At 42.8% G+C, this 22,247-nt stretch overlaps 2 protein-coding genes across 2 annotated transcripts in view; one reads left to right on the top strand and one right to left on the bottom strand.

The window, feature by feature from the left end:
• LRP4 (LDL receptor related protein 4) overlaps positions 1-14,113 on the bottom strand; it is a 73,693-nt gene extending 59,580 nt beyond the window's left edge. Inside the window, exon 1 of the mRNA XM_009277591.1 lies at positions 14,038-14,113. Coding sequence (XP_009275866.1) covers positions 14,038-14,113 — 76 coding nt within the window. The remainder of the gene's footprint in view (positions 1-14,037) is intronic.
• A 111-nt stretch (positions 14,114-14,224) lies between these two features.
• The window catches only part of CUNH11orf49 (chromosome unknown C11orf49 homolog), a 113,911-nt gene continuing 105,888 nt past the window's right edge, over positions 14,225-22,247 (top strand). The window contains exon 1 of the mRNA XM_009277590.2: positions 14,225-14,387. Coding sequence (XP_009275865.1) covers positions 14,225-14,387 — 163 coding nt within the window. The remainder of the gene's footprint in view (positions 14,388-22,247) is intronic.

Raw genomic sequence — 22,247 nt, 5'->3', positions numbered from 1 at the left:
AACTTGCAAGTCCCTTTTTTTCTAAGAAAAAGGACAAGCAACAGAAAAGAACTTGAAAGGCACAAGTTGCTTTGTGGGCGAGCCACTACAGAGAAGTGGAACTTAGGAGCAAGAGGGACAGGCTAGATGTAGGAAAAAAGAGCACAAGGCAGTGTCTCCTCTCTCACACCTGCTACCCAGAGCCCTCCTTCCACCTGCCCACTTCCCCTCATGCCTTTTATGTCTCCCTACTTCCATAACCCAGTTCTCTTCTGCTTCTCTTTCCTCCTAAACTCTTCTTTTCCTTCCCCCCCCAGCCTGAAAAATGCCCAGAAATTCAAACCTGATCCAAATCCGGTGCAAACACAGTCACCTTTCTCTCTATTCTATAGAGAGCAACATACCCAAGTTTAAGCCAGGTGCAAGCTGATTGCAAAAAAGCAGCTAAGTGATCCAGATGGAAAAGCACTAGCAAAAAGTTAACCCTTCAAAATTACCTGGAAGAATCTGAACAGGCAGACAGGTTATATTATTCAGTAATTGGCATCACACAGCTGCACTGTTTTTGCACACTTGCTTTACAGCTTTGTGGGATGACAGACTCGGCTCCATAAGGGACTCCATGTTATTTCTTGCATTGCAACACAATCTTCAGTACTGCACTGTATCACACAGAAGCAGCCTCCTGTAGCTGCCTTCTCCTCCTCCTCACCACCTGTAGGCCAGCAAGGGAGCACTCAGCCCAGAGGGCAGCCTCTCAGAAGGCATTATCTAGACTACAGATCCTCTGCAGCCCTTTGCTTGGGGGAATAATTGGAGCAGAGCTCCTGTTCAATTCAAGCCTGCCACTGGATAGTCAACGTCCATCGCAGAGAGAGTCAGAGGCTTTTGCTGTAAGGCTTTTTAACTCCTACTCAGCACATACAAGTACAAATTTTCAAATATTTACAACTCCAACATGCATGGGTGAATTTCAGAGAAATCAAAGACTCTTTAAGCCCCTTCTGCTTTTTTGTATTTCTGGAACACGGGAGGCTTAACAAACATTCTCAAGCTTTTCTGTACAGTTTTATACATAGAAAAAAAAAGGCATTTTTCTCTCTATCTTTATTCTCCAAACTCACTGAATCATTTCTAACTGAAGTTTCACAGGCAGTTTTAAGCAGAAACTCTTCCCTCTCTCCCTCAAGTTTCAGCCTGGAAAGTTAGAAATTGGTCAGACTTTAATCAACTGAAAAGAAAGAGAAAATCAGGCAGGGATTGGGGTAGGCTTGGCCCCTATGGCACCACTCCTTTCCCACACATCACCTCCTTCTGCTCCAGAGGTATCAGGAACCTTCTCTTGAATTTCTAATTCATTAACACAGTCAAGCTGAACTCAAAGCAACTGTTCTCAACTTGCACTTAATTTAAAGACTTAGGCTTCTATTTCAGTTCTCAGGAGAAACTGCTCCCAAAAGCTTGTCTGCTTTTCCAGCCATATTAGATGGTCTAACTAAAGTTGTTCTCTCTCCCTACAAACTTTGCCTCACTTGCAGTTGTGATGCTCTAAGGATAGAATGCTTCTACAAATATAATATCATGAACAATATAGAAGGAAGGGGCAGTCACCAGATGCCAGTGAGGATAAGGATGCTTAAAAATCTCTATGGTTACGTACATTCTTTTGACTCAGGTCTGTTTTTGGCATATCAGTAATTTCTTCCTACAAAGAAGGACTCTTATTCTACCTTCACCTCCAAATGAGAGGCAACGATGTCCCTTATTTAAAAGCATTGGCTATATCCATGTTAAGACCTTTACTGCGAGCTTTACCATAGCACCGCAGTCTTGCCTTCCCTGCACATTCTCCCACACGCTGTCACAGAGTAAGCCTTTACTTACTAAATTCTGCCGATCGCTTGGAGACTGGATTCAATTTGGAAATTTTGCTGGGATTTAACTGACTGGAAATGGACGATGAGCCAGTCCTTGGACAGAGTGTTCAGGAACTCCAGTCTCCGTATGTGCAGCCCTAGTTATGCTCAGCTTAAAGCCTCACACCTTAGAGCAAGTGTACTCGTTGCTCTGGGAAAATACTGACACAGGACACAGATAAGCATGTCCTGCCCAAATTTAATTTCTGACATGATACATCTAGAACAAGGATGATGCTTCTGGCACCATTCCTACTATAACAAGAACATCAGGTCTAAGAAGACATTTGAATCTTTAATACACAGCAAATAATGCATGCATCATGGCTTAGCCAATGTAAGAATTTAGCCCCAAATTGTAGGCATGCCAAGCTTGCTGTCAGCCCTGCAGGGATGGAAAGGAATGTTTAAAGGAGGTGGCCTGGTTACTTTCTCCCCATAATGCTAGGGAGAAGTGGGCTCATATGATCTCTTCTTGACACAATCAAGCAGTTTCATGCTGTTTAGATATCTCCACTGCAGCTTTAGAAATGGGGGACAGAACCAGCACATAGATATGAGCTTACCTGACTATCCCAGGACTACAGTAATGGGCTCAAGGAACTCCCAAGGCCAAAACCTATCAGACAGTCAAGTTGCAATAGTTTGTTTTAAAGAGACATCACTTCTGATTTCTTCCACATCTGGAGCTGGGACCCAGATGAAATAAACTAGAAATTGAGAGATAATTCACAGGTAGTAGAGGGAACATGAAGTCAAGCTTAAAAACATACAGAACTGTTAAGCAGAAATAAGCTAGACATACTCAGCACAAGAAAAGGCCACGCTTTCAGCCTACACCAATGCTTTGGACAAAACCACCCAGAAGCAGCTTGTCAGCTAATGTCTCCTACTAAAAGAAAAACAAGAAAAAGGAGACTGGCTGAGCCCAAACCATTATGTGTTGTCTGCCTAAATCTCCCTCCTCCCTCAGATCCAGCACTGATGCCCCCCAAACTCACTCTAGCTTTAGCGTGGATGCTGAATACTCACAAAGGCTCCCTTTAGAATCCTGGACCGCAGAAGCCAGAGATAAATCCCTCCACCCATCTCTATTTTCCCCTCCCTTGCATACACAAATTTTCTTTTCCCCTCCCACCTCCCAAACCCATCTCACCCTCCTCCTCTCAAAAGCGATTAAAGAAAAGCTGTAGAAATATTTGCCCAAAGCTGGACCTTGTTGCTGGGCCCAGCTGTATTGTTGGTAGGAATACACACAGCAAACTTGCACTGTGAGGAGCCCTGCGGGACTCCGGGCACTTCAGGGAGGCTTTGTGAGCCCAGCTCTGCATGCACTAGCCAGACTATTGTGAAAGGGAAACAGAAAAACCGTTACAAACCCCAATGCTCCCCCACTCCTGTCTCCCCTGCCTCCCCAACTACCCCCCTTCCACCAGCCGCCACCTTCCCCAAGACAAATCGAGAGGGGAGGGGGCCGCTGCTGAAGAGAATGAAAAGGTTTCCTCAGTTAGATTTAAGGCAACAAGTCAGAGCTGCAAGGAGTCCTTTATCCGCCAGGGAAGCCTCCCACTGCTCCAGAGCTGGGCCGAGCGGGGATCCTGGGGGCCAGCTTTCTGAAGGCTGCCATTGATTTGTCACTGGTGATAAGTGAGGCCGGAGCCGTTCCCACCATCGCCTGCAGAGGGGACGACTCTCCCACAACACCCGGCAGGGGAGAGGGGCGGCAAACACGAGGAAATGCAGAACCCGATGGGCTGAAAAATCCCAAATGGCTCTTTTTCTCTAATGAGCAGCAACAAAAAGGAGTGACTGTGCTGAGACCGAGGCAGGGGAGGAAGACAACGGAGCACAGGGGCAGCACGTCCACTCGCCAGCGTGCAAGACTTCCCCGGGCGAGAAAGAGCAGGGGGGAATTCTTCAGCCCTCGCCTCCAAAGGGCCTCCTAGTGTCAACTCGGTCGAACAATATTCCTTCAAAAACTCCCCAGCCGCTCCTTTGCCAATAGCGGAAGGCTTTTAAACCTGCTCTATTTACATAGAGACGCTCTTCTCTCAAGCAGATGCTGCTGGAATCTCGTTCTTCTGCTTTTTGGGAGGGGAAATCTTTTCTCACAATACTAAATAAATGAGAGGTGCTAATGAAGCACCATGTCTAAAAGGTGAATTCCCAAAGCAACAGGAGATCTTAAAGGAGTACCAGAGCTCCCCCAGGGAACATACAAATAGAGCAGCAGCTGCCTGGGCAAGACCAGATGCAGATGGGTGAACTGAAAGCAAGACAAAAGGGGGGGAGGAAGGCAGGGGGAAAAAAAAGAAAGAAAGAAAAAAAAAAAAATCAGTAAAAGTAAAGATCCTTGGCCTTTCTGATGTAACTAATTAGGAAAGACCATCAGAACTGGTTCAACTTGCATTATAAAATGTCTCTCTTGTGCTCCAAGATGCTGAGGAGATTTGGGAGCACATAGGACACCCTTCTTTCCTTTCCCTGCCCTCAGCAAAACCCCTCAGCTAGCTGCCACCCTGGCCAGGCTAGGGCTGAGGCACACAGGCCTTGTAACACAGCCTGAAGACCAAGAGATTCAAGTCTCCAGAGGGAAAAGAGCGTCACGCCTGCAGCCTCCTTCCAGATCAATCAGACAGACCCAGCAATCCGGAGGATCTTATCTGGCAAGATATTACCTCAGGACAGTTGTGCACATCTCCTGAAGCACCAGTTTATAATCCAGCACGCTAAAATAAATGGAAGTTGCCAGGCTGTAAACTGTGACATTCAGCAATATTTTAGCTCATATTCAGCCATTCAAAGGCACAGGGCGGATCATTGGGAGCAGTAATTATTTCAGATATCCTAGTTAAAATTTCTTGCTATACAAGAGAGCACAGCCTCCATGGACCCTTAAGCTGGGGATGAGCACAATATCAGAACCTTAACAGATAAAATCCAGTCCAAAAATTTCACGAGTTTAAACAAAAAAAACCCCAAAAAACAAAAACCCCACCCCAAACTTCTCATTCCTATTTGAGAACCAGCCAGCAGCTAGTTAGCTCAGAATGCAAGTTTAACATGCTTCTCGCCAGAAATATCACTCTGCAGCCAAGCAGCCACATCCTAAACCAGCCAAAGCTTTTGAGCAGTCCTAAAGTGCAACCCAATTAAAGCCCATTGAAGACTTCTTCCTCCTAACGAGAGAGGACTAAATATGTCCTGAGCTTGATGAACTAACCGCTTGGACCACTGCCACTACTTAGGAACCTGGAAATAGGCTTATGTCCAGCAAGACTCCAACCTGCACACCTGATTAATCTCAATAGCTACACGAGAAGCAGAACTAACAAAGCCAGTTTCAGATGGATTAATCTCTAATAGTCAATTTTGGTGCATCTGTTGCCAAATGGAGGGAGGGAGTGGATTCTTTCATGTCTAACAAAATGCAAACTCACGAGGAATCTTCACCCACGGCCAAGTCACTTCTGTGGTGCCTTCCCTTTATTGTGCTGCCTATTTTCATGAAATTTTTATTCTCTGGGACCAGTTTTTTGGGTGAGAAGATATGCATACATATTGAAATAACCATTGCTTCCATATAAAAGCAGGCTAAAGATGCCTGCAGATTTTTCTCACGAGAAGAGCATGTATTAACAATATTATTAAGAACTGCCTCTGATAGTACTTCCTGGACCAAGTTCCAGGATCTGAAGTGCATATCTAAATAAAAGACACAGATTCCTCACAAAGCCCACAAATCATTTCAGCAGATGCGTCATTCAGCCCTGGAAGAAGAATTTTTGACACTTTTTAAGAGCCTTTTAAACTCTTCTGCCTACAGAGGAAAAGTTCATCCTACATGCAGGGACCCTGCCTTTTGCTAGAACCATGATCTCAGGGCCAAAAACCACGACAAGACAGTGTGGAGTCTTCTGTTCAGTCTTACAGATGCATTTACTGTGGTGACTCAAGAGCCGTTTTCCTTCTGTTATTCCACTGTACTTTGGAGGGTAGGGTGCAACAGACAAATCAAGTTGAATCAAGCTTTTGAGGCAATTTGTGGGCATTGCAAGAAGTGATGTTATTCAGCCAAATACAGAGTACTTCCTCTGATCAAAGAATGACCCAAGCCCATCGGTGCTATAAATGCTACCTAAAATGACTGGATAGCAGTAAAGATGTGGCAGAACACAGGACTACTCCTCTGGTTACTTCTATTCGCAGCAGAATTTTATCTCCAGTAATTGCAATCTACCTTGAGAAGCTCCTGGGAGTTTTTTTAAGTTGGACACAGACTTTTTTCCTCTCTTTCCACTCCTAAGTGGAAGAGTTATGTAGTAATCCATTTTAATGGTTGTGCAGTAAAATTACTTTTTTCAGTCAGGAAAAAAATGGATTTCTGTGGTGGGGAAAAAGGCCTTAGTGTGCAGTTTGTATCTTGACTAAATTTGCTAAATATTTCTGGTACCATACACTGCCATTCCCAGACACTGTAAGAACATAACATTTATTCCTACAGATCATTCTCTAAGTAAGAACATCTGGTACATTTGGACCTTCAGCCAACAAGCCTTGATGAGTCAAGATCATATCTACTGAAGTCACAGTACGCCACTAAGCTACACACCATTACAGTCATGATAGCATACATCTCAACCTCAGAGGTCGAGGTCAGTTAGCTTTCCCATTTCCTGGTCCTCTATTCTGAGGTTGAATGTGGTCCATTAATTCCAGATTCTGAGAAGTGTGCTTAGAGGTTCATTCCCCTCCCTCAATTTTTCATTGTACACTATCAAACAATGTGGAATTACGAATAGCAACAGCATTCTGGAAATCGTTCCCATGTCCCTCCTTATAACTGCACAAACACTTGGCAAACTGAAATACATACAAGATGATTTAGGTATCAAGTCCTCAGAAAAGCATGACCGTTTTCCATGGGGAAGATATAATCTTCTGCCCTTCATGCTATAACCTAGTTTCTTGACTTCTTTGCCAGATATCCTCCCAAAACAAACCCTCTTCTGTGCACGATAAGCAAAGTAAAGGAAGCAGCCTTGATTTGACTATGCTTAAGTGATAACACAGCTCTCAGGTCCTCCAGAAACACACTGATACTTGCTCAAAATGGGAAAGAAACTTTAGGACTGTGGTTTCATATTCATCAGTAGTGCTAGCTTAAAGAGTTCCCAGCCCTCCTTCCCTGAACTCTCAGTCCCGTGACCCCCATGAGCTGGCACAACTTTGTGCAGCTTGGTAAAAAACAGATCAGGGAAAGTGGTCCAGTGGGCGATGAGCAGTGAAAAGATACAAATTTGAAGGATCTTCCAACTCCACCCAGCCCAGTTTGATTCCTCCCTTTGCTTCACTGCTTGCAGAACCATGGCCTCAGAGCCAAACTGACAGAAGAAGTTGGGGTCATGTCCTGTTTAAGGCTTTGCAGACATATTTACTACAGTGGCGCAAGAGTTATTTTTTTCTTACAGTCTGTTTACCAAGTGTTTGTACATTTAGAAGTATGATAGACATGCTACTGTGCTGAAAATTCTTATGAAAAGGAATAAACACGGTGAATTAGATCATTCTACACTTGAGTACAGTAGATGTTTAAAGATTTAACATTCTAACCTGGGAAAAAGCCACTGACTTCAGCATGCAGAAAAAAACCAGCTCTTAAGGAACCAGTCACCATGGCTCAGTTCTTTACCCTTGCAAGAAAAAATTCTGTAGACTCCAAAATCAAGTTGTCAACTATCCTTAGAGGAAGGAACTATCCTTAGAGGAAGGAAAAAAAAAAAAAAAAAAAAAAAAAAAAAAAAAAAAAAAAAAAAAAAAAAAAAAAAAAAAAAAAAAAAAAAAAAAAAAAAAAAAAAAAAAAAAAAAAAAAAAAAAAAAAAAAAAAAAAAAAAAAAAAAAAAAAAAAAAAAAAAAAAAAAAAAAAAAAAAAAAAAAAAAAAAAAGACCTAGCCATTAGCACACCTGGCCTAACAATCATAGGGAACCTTTATGTCAGAGCTTGCAAAGAGGACACTCCCAAGTTAAGTTCTGTACAGATGATCTCCAAAGGTTATGGGGAAAAACACTTAAGCTATTGGGTAAATATGGCCACTGAAGCCAATTACGTATTTACAGAATTCTACCCAGCAATTTAGCTTGCTGCTACAAAGCAGCAAAAAGGAACATTCAATAATTATTATTTAAAGTTGGCCACAGCTAAACTATCCCAAGTCAGGAATCCAGGGTTTAACACTTGGATTCCTAAACAACTCCAAGTTATGCTTCTATTCTCAAATTTCTTGACCTTTGTGGTTATATGGTTAAATATCCATTTGCGATCCATTCTAAGAGCTGCTACAGTCAGGATAGGGGAAAGGGTGGAAGAGTCACGGAGGCAGAAGAGATCTTTGTGAGCTGGGTTCAGATATGATACCCCTCATTAGACTAACGCTAACCATTTATTGAACATGCTGGCAGATAACAGGAACATGCACTATCTAGGACAAAAACAGCAACTAGATCCTCTTAGAAGGGCATTACATCTGAGAATAATTTTCATTCTCCCAGTATCAGACCCCAGACACAACAAATGCATCTATTTAATTGTGATAAAGTTGCATGCAGCATGTCAGAGGGGGAAAAAAAAAAAGATTAGAGAAAGGCAGCTTCAACAGAAAGATATTTTGGGGATGGAGAGGACAGGACAAGGAGTATCAACATACAGACTAAAAGGCAAAGCATTTAAGTGAAGCCTCTATTTACTATGTTAATCAGTATTTCATTGTGTTTTTTTCTTGTTATTCGATACATCTGTCAATTTATTACGTGTAGAAATTATGAACTCTTCAGAGTAGGGACTGTCCTTATTGTATGCACACATTGTATGTAACTGTGAAGCTCTGATTTCCATCAGAGTGAATCTTTACATGATCCAATTGACAATTCATGTGTGAGATTCAGCCGTTGTAGATCTTCCCCTTCAGCCTGCCACATATTCATTCAGGGAGAACAGGAATGGCCGTTCAGGCAGCTTATGTTTCCAAACAGCTAGCTCTGTCTTCCTTTGACTAACCAGACGCTTAGCATCAGCACTGCCATTTCTGCATCCTCATCCTCAACTCTGGAGGAGGGTAGGATCGTGCCTCCTTTTGTGTGCATGCCCAGGCCAGGCTTGTCAAACCACGACACACCACTGCATCAGTGGAGAGGGGTGGGGAAAGCAAGCAGAACTCAGATCCAGATTCTGTAAATAAGGGGTCAAAACCCAACTCTTTGCTAGACATCAGTCATTTAAAAGGCAAGATTAAGAAAGAAGAGTCAAGGTGCTAGCAAGGGGATAAAGCTTTTCATATTTAGATCGACAATTTCTCTGGCAACAACTCAGAACATAAGTCTGTGTTAGCCCAAGTAAAACAAGATAGTAGCTGTTTGCTTCCAGTCTTAATGAACAGACGTTTCCACCACAAAAGGCATCACTAATTAATGTACTGCACCAGTTGCAACATCTATAGGTTGATCTTTCACCACACTTAGACACTAATAAAACACTAAGACTGTCATACAAGTACAATACAATAAAGAGGCCTATGCTTACATGAGCCATAGAAACTGAATCTTGGGCTTGAATTCTCACCTTCCCTTGTTTCCAGGGAAAGTCTTTCCAAATTACTGTTAAGGCAAAGTGAAGCAGCAGCAAGCCAGTGCCAAAAAAAAACCAAAAAAACCCAACGGTTGGTCTTGTCTCTCTCCATCCTTCCATCAGGTCTATACTGATCAGCTCACTGAAGAGCAATTCTTTTCAGCTTGCCAATACCACACAACCCATGGTGTCACTGGTTTCACCATTTTGCAGGTCAGTTCTGCGACAGATCAACAAGCTGAACTGATTCATCCAGCAGACATATACACACAGACCTATCAAAGGGACGCGGGGGCGAGACCGCTCTTGTGGGGCAACCCACAGTTACACTAGATTAGGCGTAACATGAAACCACACCCTGTGGGTCAAGGAAGCCCTGCAGCTAGAGGCCAAGCCACATACATTGCAGGCTGAGAACAATCCTCAGCAGTGACAACATCCTAGCACCCCCACCAAAAAAATTTCTCTCTCTCAGAGACATATCAAGTTTACTGAAAGCAAAAGGCAGCAGGAACAAAAATTCCTCTCATTCTGATATTCCAAAACATAGGCTTTATATTACCCCAAAACTGTACTTTGAAGACAATGTTTCCCATAAAGCGAGATTATACTAAACCCTACTCCGAATCAGTAACATGCCCTTACAAGTCATTTGCAGTTACATTCCTAACGTCACCTGAAACAAGCCACTGACTGTGTTCCAGGCAAGCCACATCTCCGCTGTCCAGCCTATTGTTTAATCATTCTAAGTAGTATTTTTAATTTACAAAGTTTAAACAGGAGGAGAGGACTAAGTTGATAGAGATGAAGGAATAGAGGACAGGAAAAATGAAATTCATGATCCATAAGTCATTTCTTCTAGTGCCCTTGCAAAAGACATGGATCTGCAGGAAGGCAAGTGGGTGATAATCAGGGACAGTTGGAACATTTTTTATTTCCTACTAGCAAAGGCAGCAGTTCAGGCCTCCAAGGATAAATGAAATTTCTTAACCAGATGGAAGACATTTCATTTTCAAACATCAACCATACAACAATGGACCACAGAAAGGAAGGAGCCAATTCACAACAGCAACAAGAAAACAAAATTACTAGAGATTTTAGAGACGAGTTCTCATCAAAATCTCTACTTACAAAGAGCCTCATGTTGCATCAGAACTTGCACCACATCCCACCACAGTCAATTCAAAGACACTTTTATTGGCAAAACAAGCCTGCAAGTGTTACCCACATGTAAGAGACAGCACACTTGAGTTTCTCCCAGAAGTGGATTCAACATACAAAGCGCCTGCCTCCACAGAGGTTTCAACAGAGAAGGCTACATGGCATGGAGTCCAATGACAGAAATGAAAATATTCCAAGGAATAATGTTTTATTTCTAGTAAGATAAGTGTTTTCTTGCTCTCTCTAATCTTCTTTTATATTTTACTCACAGGATTAGAAGATTTCCTTCTCAGTCTCTCCTTTTACTTCTCTTTTCCAGACATTCACTGTTTGATTTATGGTGTTCTCCCTGTATCCAACTCAAAGTTGCACATGCCAGTTCGGTATTTGGTAAGAGTCTGACTTGATTTTGCACATTTCATTTGGTACTATCTGCCAGCACAATAACTTTGCACAATAACTTGTGGCAGTCTAGTTGGCTAGTAGGTTTGGACTTTTTTTTGTTACAGAAACTTGTGTTCTGGTTTAGATTCAGACTAGTTTCTCAAACAGATGGATTTTGGATTAAGTTATTTGCTTCATTAGCCTCAAAAGGAGTGCCAAATCCCAGAAACAATGTTTTCATAGGAATGGACAGCGTTTTCATTTGGTTTCAGCCTATGGTTCTCTAGTACTTTTAGGTGGAGACAGCTTTTGCTGCTTTGGCTGAGATAGCACCAAAACCAAGTCTTTTTATGCAAAGATCGGCAATGGAAATCCTTCCAGTTCTACTCTGTAGCCATCTACATAGATTTCATAGATTTAGTTCTATCATGTCTTTGCACATCTGAAAATAAAAAGTTAACTTCCCTTTGGTTACAATGTAAGAACATACAGAGCTCTGGAGTTCATTCTTGTGGGAGTCAAACGTTTAATTTGCCATCAAATTAGCAGGAAAATCTCAGCATTGTATTCAGTTCTCATGGTTTGAGTAGTTGAAATGTATCTTACTTGCTAGGGCCACTACATAGCCAGCACAGCCACACTGGCACAGAGCCTTAGACATGCAAGGGCTCCTGAGGCTGGTTAGTGCGGGGCTGTAGAAGGACCTTGCTGCATGCCCACCTCAGCCCAGCCCCATCCCGCAACAGAATAATTCTCTCCTTATGGAGTTACTGTCATCTCCCTCCTGTAAGCCACTCCCCTTCTGCTTGTCTCTAAAGGGCACAGAGCCATACAGCGCATACCTTAAAGACTTTACTATGCAGCCTGCAAGGTTAGAAAAGCTGGCTCCCTGGGCACATCTGGTCTCCTGTGGCATAACTCTGATGGCCCTCTTTCCTCACAACACTTTAGCATCACCACCACATTTATTTTAAGATCTTGACATACAGGATGCAGAGCACGTTGTTACGACATCGTTCAAGAAAAAGCCCAAAACAAACCCAGATATGACTCCATGCCTTTCCCAGATTAACCTGCAGGACCAATGCACTGCAGTATATTAGCTAGCGAACATAGGTGTTTTGGCAGCTGTCCCAGTCACTTAATCGGAAGCCTGAGCTCAGAGGCTGTTTCGCCTGAGCGGGTAAGTCATGATGTACATACCAAAGATGTCATCTCTGCCTCACTCCCTTCCTTGCTTGAAGGCTTCTGTCTGAGTACTGTTTATTTTTATCCTACAATTGATGGATTGTACATAGGTTTAATTTGCCCTGCATCTCCCATTAGTTCTATACTGTAACTGTGTTAGATTTGGCCTCACGTACCCGATTAAGCTAAACAGGGGGTTTTGCCAAGCGTTTAAAGTAGGCAAGTGCCTGCCACCCCCTCTTCCCTGCCAGTCTGTTCTAAAGCATCTGCAGCACAAAAATTGCTCATGGGTCATTTCTCAGAAAGTAATCATCTGAGCTTCTCTTCTTCCTCTAGCGTACATATTACCGTCATCAAAAGTTTGCTTCTCCAGCACAACCAACCAACAAAAAGTTACTACAGAGTATCACAGAATGATCCCTTTGGCCTCACGTACCCGATTAAGCTAAACAGGGGGTTTTGCCAAGCGTTTAAAGTAGGCAAGTGCCTGCCACCCCCTCTTCCCTGCCAGTCTGTTCTAAAGCATCTGCAGCACAAAAATTGCTCATGGGTCATTTCTCAGAAAGTAATCATCTGAGCTTCTCTTCTTCCTCTAGCGTACATATTACCGTCATCAAAAGTTTGCTTCTCCAGCACAACCAACCAACAAAAAGTTACTACAGAGTATCACAGGAATGATCCCATTTTTTTTTAGACATTCCTTTCCAGCTTAAATTTTGCTCCCAGACTTCTGAAGACTTGTGCATGAGGAACTAACCGTAACAAGCAAGAAAGGAAGTATGAAAAAAACATTTGCTAGGGACAATTGACTGGAAAACTTAACCTAAGGAATTATCTTATTTTGTTCTAGCCTGGAATTTGCACGAAGAGCAACAGAAGATTACAGCTCCTCACCTTTCAGTTCACAGGAGGCAGGTCACAAACAAGAGAAACCTCAAAGAACAGGCTTCTTTTGTGAGTGGGTGAGCTGCTTCAAGCCAAAGAAGTTCATAGTGGAAGGTTGCAGAAGGCAGGGACCAACAAGGTTGTTCTTCCCTGCTTGAGTACTGGTAGCATAGAAATTACTCAACGTAACTGCCAAAGATGCAAAGATGACAAATCTGCCCTTCGAGGGGAGTTGAGGCACAGGCAGGGGATCCACCTGCTCCACAGATAAAAGAACCCTGGGCCTGGAAAAAAAAACCCAAAACAACAAGCGCCCAAAAGGCCTAAAGGCCTTCTGTTGTTTAAGGTAATGCTGACTGCAGGTCTGAATTCTTCCTTATACTCAAAAATGCAGTGAACAAAGGCCTACAGACAGTGTTGATTCACGAGCAGTGACAGTTCAAACTGGAACAACACATGAGGTTACCACCCTTGTGGTGGAGGCATCTTAATGGCTCAGGAATCAGCTGTGCATGAGTCAACACCCTCTTGCAACTACCATTCACTGGTACAGGAAAGAAGTCAGACCCAGGGGTAGCCTTCCCTAAGGCCTAGCAAAGATAGCAAAGGGCCATAACATCACCAGCCAGCCCAGTTCAGTCCTTCCCTGCTTCCAAGTCAATGCCCAAGAAAAATCCCTCCACCACTTTGACTCTGCATGGATCCAGCTCTCAATTCAACCTGCTCTTTCCTTCTGTTAAACTTAGGTCTGTTTGCAGGGCAATGACTAGTGCCCTCGTCAGGAGACACGACCTAGTCTCTCCCACCTACTCCCACATCATGCTTTCTAAGATTTAGACACTGAATACTTCTGTTTGAGATCTATGACAAAAATGCAGATAGTCCACTAGCATTCCTATTTGCCAATGACTATCCTCTCCTGCTTCTTGGTTATTAAAGCCTCCAGAATGGCAGCCTCCAATCTATCTCCCTTTCCCATGCCGCAAACTCTCCCGTTTTCTCTCACAGCCAGACCCATTATGTTTTTCCTCATGCTAATAGGTACTATGCTGATCAAGGCCCTTTTAAAAAGGCAGCACAAATTAGGGGCATGTCCTCCAGCCGCAAGAAACTCAACTCAGGCTTTTCAAGAATAACAGGCTTCAAAAATCACAGTGAGAAGAACACAATCTCTGAGGCCTCAAAAACCTCATTTCCTAAATTTGTCAAGCCTGAAGAAGTTGCAAACTCTGAATCACAAAGAAAGGACAGCAGTAAAGCTGGCTTCCTCTTAACAAATGCAATTTTAATTCAGAGAATCATCCCACCTCCTGGTTCATCCTCAGGAGCTCAGAACAGAAGCAGGAAATGACAACCCTGAGACTCTTCATTTTTCCCTGCCCTCAAAGTTGCAAAGAAAGGACTTGACTATTCAGCAGTTATGGAAATTCAGAACTAAAATTGGGTGGGAGCACAAAGAAAAAAAAATGAAGGTGTGTCTTTATTTTATTCTAATCCTAGATCCCATGAGACACGGTTCCGCTACAGTGAATGGCTGCACCTTAGGCAAGAACCTCTCCCAGACACTACCAGCTCTCACCAAGTCAAATGAACTGACGGAGCTGGAGATTCAGGTTAAAGGAGCAGAGTGCATATTTCCCTCTAACCTTCTTGCATAGTCACACAATGCTTCTTATGAGCCTTTCAGAGAAGGAGGCTGAGGACATCACATGTTTATGTTTTAACAGTTCTCACTAGTGACTCACTCCTTCACACAGCAATTCTTAATGGAGAAAAAGAAGAGAAGTAGCCTCCTTTTCCAGGAAAGGTGTTATTTTCTACCACTAGTCTTGCTGCCTCTGTACCCAGACTCCTTTCCAAACACAGAGTAATCTCCTATTCTCACTTTATGCCTTTTTCCAGGCAATCATCTCCAACCTCCTAGCTTCTCTCTTCAACTCTGCCCTCCCATTTCATACACTTTTCCAGACAGGACTGTCCTCCAAAATATCTTCCTGGACATCTCACCCAAAAATCCTTCTGGCCGTATGTGCTCCCAAGCCTGACAGGTCCCACATTCCACCGCTGCAGATAGTTCCATCGCCACCACTATCTCATGGGGCCACCATCTCAGCATTATGCCAATATCAGTTTCCCTTTCCACCTCTGCCCCCATTGCTAAGTTCCTGGTATTTCATAAAATCACCTCACTAGGTCAGGGACTCTACTGTTGAGGGTCCCTAACAAGTTGTCACATCCTCCTTTAAAGCATTACTAAAATGAGTCTTTCCCTGCCTCAGCAGTTAAACTGTGCTCAGTGCTCATCTTCACTTTCAAAACTGCCATCTTTTGTACTACCTAATTAACAACTCTTTCTGCCATAATTACTCTACTTGGATCTCCTTACACGGCTCTTCTGTTCCTTTGCCAGCTCAAGTCCTTGGCTCTCATTTCCAAAATGCCTATCTTTGCTTCTGTTAACATCTGTACTCCTATATCCCCCTCCCTTCTTCTCATGGTTTACACTTGCATTTGCTTCCTCATCCTTATTTCCCCAGTTACCAGCTTTCAGTAGTCTTTGATGTCAACTCCTACCCAAAAACCCCTCTCTATCCTTGTTCTAAGAAGTGACTGGAATTAAAAACTTTCAGAAGCTTTTCCCATTAAACCAAAGCTAAAGGAAATTTAATTAGAAAGCTATGCTATTTTAATATTGGACCTTATCTGTACCACTGGAATTATCACATCCCTGATCCTTGTCAGATGTCTAATTTAGACTATAAATCCTTTGGGGCAAATGTAGCCTCTTCCTCCATGTTACACAGAGCCACAGCACTTAGACTGATCCTTAAGGTAAGAAAAATACCTCAGAAATTCAAAGAACTTGATTTTGCCAAGAGCAGCGCCACTCCATACACTGAGACTTGGGAATGACCAGAGAAGTTAAAAGTACTCACTCTTTGAAACTTCAAAAGGCAAGAATAGGGTTCCCCCCCCCCGAAATAATGTCTGACCGTGTCTGAAAAGAGAAGAGCTGGGTACAGACTGCACTGAAAAAGTTTTTCCATGGTATCTCTAGCCCCTTCCTGCCTCAAGTCTCCAAAGCCATCACTTATTGCCTTCGAAACAGCAGGAGAGTCACTTCTTTTTTCCTTCCCTCTCCAGAAGGAGCACAGCAGAAATAAACCTCGAATGATAAATTATGCACCACCTTTGTGAGGCTGCCTCTTGGCCAGACGGGAAATTTTTCTCCCAAAGCCTTTTGTTTCCAGCTTTGATCCCAGTGTTGGATCCGCTCTGTTCAGCACTCCCTCGGCATGGAGGTGAAGGGAGAGCTGACACAGGCCAAGTTCGGGCTTACTGCAAGTCACAGTCAGATCTTCCATTAGCCTTCTCCCCTCCCCCTTCCCAACTGGAACTCTCCTTGAGTTTGAAAAGATCCTATTAAACATTTTCCAGAGGGCCTTACAGAGGATACATTATTTTGATGGATGCTGGGACTAAAGGAGGAGGATTTCTAAGTACAGTGAAATAATGGAGTTTGTTCTAATGGGTTTAAGAGATGCCCGGGGGCACCAAGTAAGTTCCTTCTCTGCAAATCAAAAACACAGAAGACCAGAAAATGGAGCCGAACAACTAAACGCCAGGAAGCGGGGAAATCGGGCTCTATTTAACTGCTGCTCTTGGTTACAGCCAACTTCAGGCTGCTTGGAAAAACAGCACACACACATCACTGGCACAAACTTAACAGGAGAAAACAAAGAGACAACAGGGGTCAAACTGGGGGTGGCAAGTAGGAGAAGGATGCAAGGCTGGGTCCCCACCCCCTACCAGAGAGTCGGATCAATTATCCTTGAATACTAACAAGATTTCTGATTAAAGAACTGCTGCTATGCAATAGAAACAGAAAGCTCCAGCAGCCGGGAGGGGCTGTCAGGCAGTAACAAAGAGACACAGAAGACTATGCCCTGCTAGGGCATATAGAGGAAGTCACCATACTGGTAGCCAGGAGAGGGGTCTCCCCTGCCTGGAGTCATGATAAAGTCTCACTGCTGGTAAATTTAACTCCAGGAGTAAAACTTCACCTTGACGCTACAGAATATGGGGTCTGTTTTCCGGCAAACATGTTCTCTGCTGGAAGCTTTGCTCGACAACGTCTTTAAACAACCTCATCACTATAGTATAGGGAGGTGAATTTTATTCTCATCCTAACCCATTCAGGGGAAATAGCTGGTGCTTCTTAGTTCTGAGTACTGCAACATCAAAAAGTTGCTATCAACATAAAAGAGCTCAAGAAACAAGAGTCTACACTGTCTTCTGTCATACACTTTTTGACAAAACTGCAATTTGCAGTACAAACATTTAATATGCGTATACAATACTGTCCATTAATCTTAATGGTTTGTGACTTGCTGACTGGTGGCTAAATACAGAAAAATCTAATGACCTAAGAAGAACCTCATGAAAAACAGAAGCTTCTGTTACTACTTTTCACAACCCAAAGTTGCACAAGCATTAAGCATCCTGCTATAGGCATGTATCTCATACCATCAGAATTGGGCTCCTGACTGTTCAATCCTCTCTTTTCTTTTTCTTCTATTTTAAACAACAAACATAATTCCCTGATATGAGGAGTTGCAGTCATCCACAATTTAGCAAGGCAAAAGTCCACAAACATCAGCTCCATTTGATGTTAATAAAGTCTTTATGAAAACTTATTTTCTTGCCCTCGCGTAGTGAGTCTCCCTTCATCTAGGCTCGCAGCAGCCAAGAAGGAGTTCTGCTCCTCGCAGAAACACTGACTGCAGCTCAAGAGTCTCTCAGACTAAATAGACAGGCTGGAATACTTCAGCATTTAAGGCAGTTCTGCATAACAGAGGCAAAAAAGGCAGGTCTGCAACAGAGGCACTAAATAGACAGGCTGGAATACTTCAGCATTTTAAAGGCAGTTCTGCATAACAGAGGCAAAAAAACGCCTGGAAAGCTGAAAAATCTGAACACAAACTCACCCACAACAGGATGGCAGCCAAATACTCGCAATGTAACAGTCCCAGAGCAACCAGATACACAGCATGAATAAACCACAAGTCTACGGAATCACAAGCCCCTGGATCCATATAGTTACTACCTTTATTACAGGGAAATCGAAATCTACAGGGAAGATGATACAGAAAGAAGAGATTCAAGAAGCATTACAGTGCCCGGTCTTCATGCAGAATAGACAACAAAATCCCATAGAAGAGTAATACCTAACATAACAGCCATAGCAAAGAACCACAGGCACTACAGACGGAAAAAGCAAGAGCCTAACCGTCAAGCACATTAGATTCATGGACGACAATTACAATTAGCGTTCTCTGCCATGATTTGTGTGAAACACGGACAGCCACTAAATACAGTATGCCAATTAACAGAGTGGGTTTGCTGCATGCCAGAGCTCCAGATCTGGATGTTGTATCAGGTAAAGCCAGACATCTTAAAAGATGGTCAGTTTAAGTGTGCATGCGTGTGTGTCTTTATCACCTTACTACATAAACCCCTTTGAGATAACATCACAAACAGCTAAGGTAGAAATAACACAGAACTAGAGAAATAAAGTGTCCACTTTTCTTATATGCCTCTTTTAACAACACTTTACTTGCCAATTCACCCCTTCCAACGGAGAGTCAGTAAAATTTCTGCGGTTTTAGGAATCTTTTGATCAGTAAGAGAAACAGAAGTATTATTAAAAAGAGAAATAGCCACAAAAGTTACAAGCAGCAGAGGAATTCAACGAAGGTGTAGGACGTGCACTTACTTTTTAAACCTATTTTTAAAACCTTGACTGGTTTTCAAGATAACATCTCTTTATCAGCTTTTATAAGTGTTATGAAGCATACATTCTATTGTGTTCAATGGTAAGTTGCATTCTAGAGCAAATGGAGTTGGCCTTGGGCAAGACAATTTCTACTTCACTTCCCACATTTACAAAACAAGGATAATATTTGCCTATTTCACAAGAGTGCAGGAAGATTCAAGAGGACTATCAGGCTACAGATCATTCTCACAGAATGAATGTTTTAATTATTTTTTTAATGTTAATTTCACCAGTCTGGAGAATTACAGGGTTTTTAGGAGTAAAAACAAAATACAAATCAGTTCAATTTCTTTTCCTATTTAACATACAGCAAGTATTGCCTTCTGGTTTGAACTACAAACAACTGGATAATGTCTATATCCAACCACATTTTCTTCTGTAACTTCAACTTGGAGAAACAGCTCCAAGTTTTCTGAAATCCCATTTTGTGGCCCACATGAACAGAATATCCCTCTTCAAGGTTCACAAGACACTCTGGAAATGCAAGCACTTTACCTAACTAAGCACCTATTAATTTGGTTGCTGCATACACCCACACTCCCAGGATGCAAGAAGGTATTCTCTATTGCAGAAAGCAGCACTAAAGCACACAACTGAAAGCTTTTGGAAAGAGAACATAAAAGAAAATTGCTTATCTACACTAAATAAATGAAACTATAATGTTAACTTCATACTGGAAGATTTATGCTTTATGCTTTTTCGCTAATTCTACCATGTTTTAGTAGACACAGAATTGTTTTAAAAAACCAACAAAAACAAAATAAAGCAAAACAAAAAAAACGAACGCCGCCACTTGTCAGCCTCCTGCAGCATCTTACTCTTAATTTTAGAAGAGTGGGGATGTCACTCAGTGCCTTCACGACTTTGACAAAAAGAAACAGTCAAGATAATTCAGGGTGATCATGAGATCTGTGAATATCATCCAAACTGATCAACAGTAAACCCAGGTACCCTCAGCACACCCAAGAACATCATTATCAGCTCTAAGTTGACAACAGGAAAACGGGCGTTTTGCACTTGGTTGAGAGCTGTAGAACCAATAGCAATGCCAAGCACACCTAGCAGAGATTGCGATTCCCACTGCAAACTATACATCTATAGACGTATCGCATTCAGGTTTCTGGCTCTAAAATGTAGTCAAGATGTTTGCGGAGTGAAGCACTGATATTAGCCATACATTTTTCTGGCAGAGCTCCAGGAGCCAGAAGGGCAAGCACATCACCCAGACAGGTTCTGTGACATTCTGTATTTATACTAACACAGACCATCATAACATCAGGCCCTTCTTCATCACCACGCACCAGCAGCACGTGCCATTAGCTTTAAGTTCTCTCTATATACCCATTTTAACCTGCAACACCCTTTTCCAAGAGCTCAAGATACTTGCAGACCTCTCTTTTTTTTTTTTGGCACAGACTTCTCCAGTTTTAACTGCCACTATCCACTAAAAGATGGTCAAAGGTCAATCTTGCAGACTTGTTTGCTTTACCTGCTCCTGTACTGAGGTACGGTGGTAAATGACCAAGTGCTTCTAACAGTTTACCTGTTTGGCATCACAAGTTCTGTGGCTGTGGATGCTTTATGACAGTTAAGCTGTACACCGTCCCTGCAGGTAATTCTAAGGGCCTGTCCTGGTTTTGGCTGCGACAGAGTTAATTTTCTTCCTAGTAGCTGGTACAGTGCTGTGTTCTGGATTTAGTATGAGAATAATGTTGATAACACACTGATGCTTTAGTTGTTGCTAAATAGCGCTTACACTAGTCAAGGACTTTTCAGCTTCTAAAGCCCTGCCAGTGAGAAGCTGGGAGGGGGCACAGCCAGGACAGCTGACCCAAACTGGCCAAAGGGCTATTCCATACCATATGACGTCATGCTCAGTATATGAACTGGGGGGAGTTGGCTGGGGGGCGGTGACCACTGCTTGGGAACTGGCTGGGCATCAGTCGGCAGGTGGTGAGCAATTGGATTGTGCATCACTTACTTTGTGTATTATCGTTATTAGTATTATTATTATTATTTTCCCTTCCTTTTCTGTCCTATTAAACTGTCTTTATCTCAACCCATGAATTTTACTTTTTTTTTCCCTGATTCTCTCCCCCATCCCACTGGGCAGGGGCTGGAATTGAGCGAATGGCTGTGTGGTGTTTAGCTGCCTGCTGGGTTAAACCGTAACAGGGACAACGGTGAAAAATTTCTAGCTAAGGGGAGGAACACCAACTCATCACAAACTTTGGCATCTTCTCTGCCACCTCCATCCTGACACCTTTTCATGTTTTTCCTTGCTTCAAATAGGAAAAAAATTTTTCACGAATTGTGTTCTTATTGCAAAGCGTATCTTCCCATGAATGAAAGAGGATACTCACTTCTGGAAGCAGTTGGCACATCCAATCATAAACTCACATTCATTTGAGAAGAGGATACAGGAAAGTGCACTGATGGGAGAGCTACTTGAAAGAGAGGCAAACTGCCGTAAAAAGCGTCCTGGTGACATCAAGGCACAACCACCTACGAGCAAACCTGCACTTTACAATCAGACATCCCCCACATGGCTGTTAACAGCCCAGACACATTAACTAGGAGCACCTGGGTAACAGCCAAAATAAAACACATCCAGATCTGCACCTACACTAAGATCTGTGCTTTAGATCCTTCTCGCTCCTAGACTGCAGCTAAGTAACTGTGTGGCACTTGGAACTTAAGAGTACTTCTGGTTTCTAAAAAGCAGATTTTGTAATATACAGAACTGCAGCCCTCTACTCAGCCTTCCCAAGCTGGTTTAGCACCTTCTTCAAAGCTGCCTGCAATTAGGCTTCTTGTTAGAAAAGAAATAATATTACTTGAAACCCAAACCCCATGTGAATGTGCCCCAGAGGCAATACTTGTAGGATGATGGAGGTCAGCAGCACTACTGCAAATGCTTCCTGTAATTTCAGAGTAGCATAGGAGAAAACGGATGGGTGAAATTATACAGCAGCTGCCAAAGGAGTGAAGGGAAAGAAATGAGGTATATATCTCCTCCTCGCACCCCTCCCCCAAAAGCCTTCCAACTCTTTATAAACAATTCCGCGAAGCGTTTAGGTGTTTTCTCCTCCACCGGGCGCACTTGTAAAATAAAGCACTACTGCACAAGAGGAAGAAACAGCAATTGCTTTCCAGTTGATAGAGCAACCACAGAGATAAGTTTTCACCGGCGAGACTTTCATGGAACTGATTCCCTGCTCGCTAAGACTGCGGCGAACCCCTCCCTTCGCCACTATTTTTGGTGCCACTCCTGCCC

The sequence above is a fragment of the Aptenodytes forsteri genome, unplaced genomic scaffold (genome assembly GCF_000699145.1).
Source record: "Aptenodytes forsteri isolate BGI_AS27 unplaced genomic scaffold, ASM69914v1 Scaffold146, whole genome shotgun sequence".
In the NCBI taxonomy this organism is placed as follows: Eukaryota; Metazoa; Chordata; class Aves; order Sphenisciformes; family Spheniscidae; genus Aptenodytes; species Aptenodytes forsteri.
The sequence above is the reverse complement of the archived record's forward strand: the minus strand, read 5'-3'. Positions and strand labels throughout refer to the sequence as shown.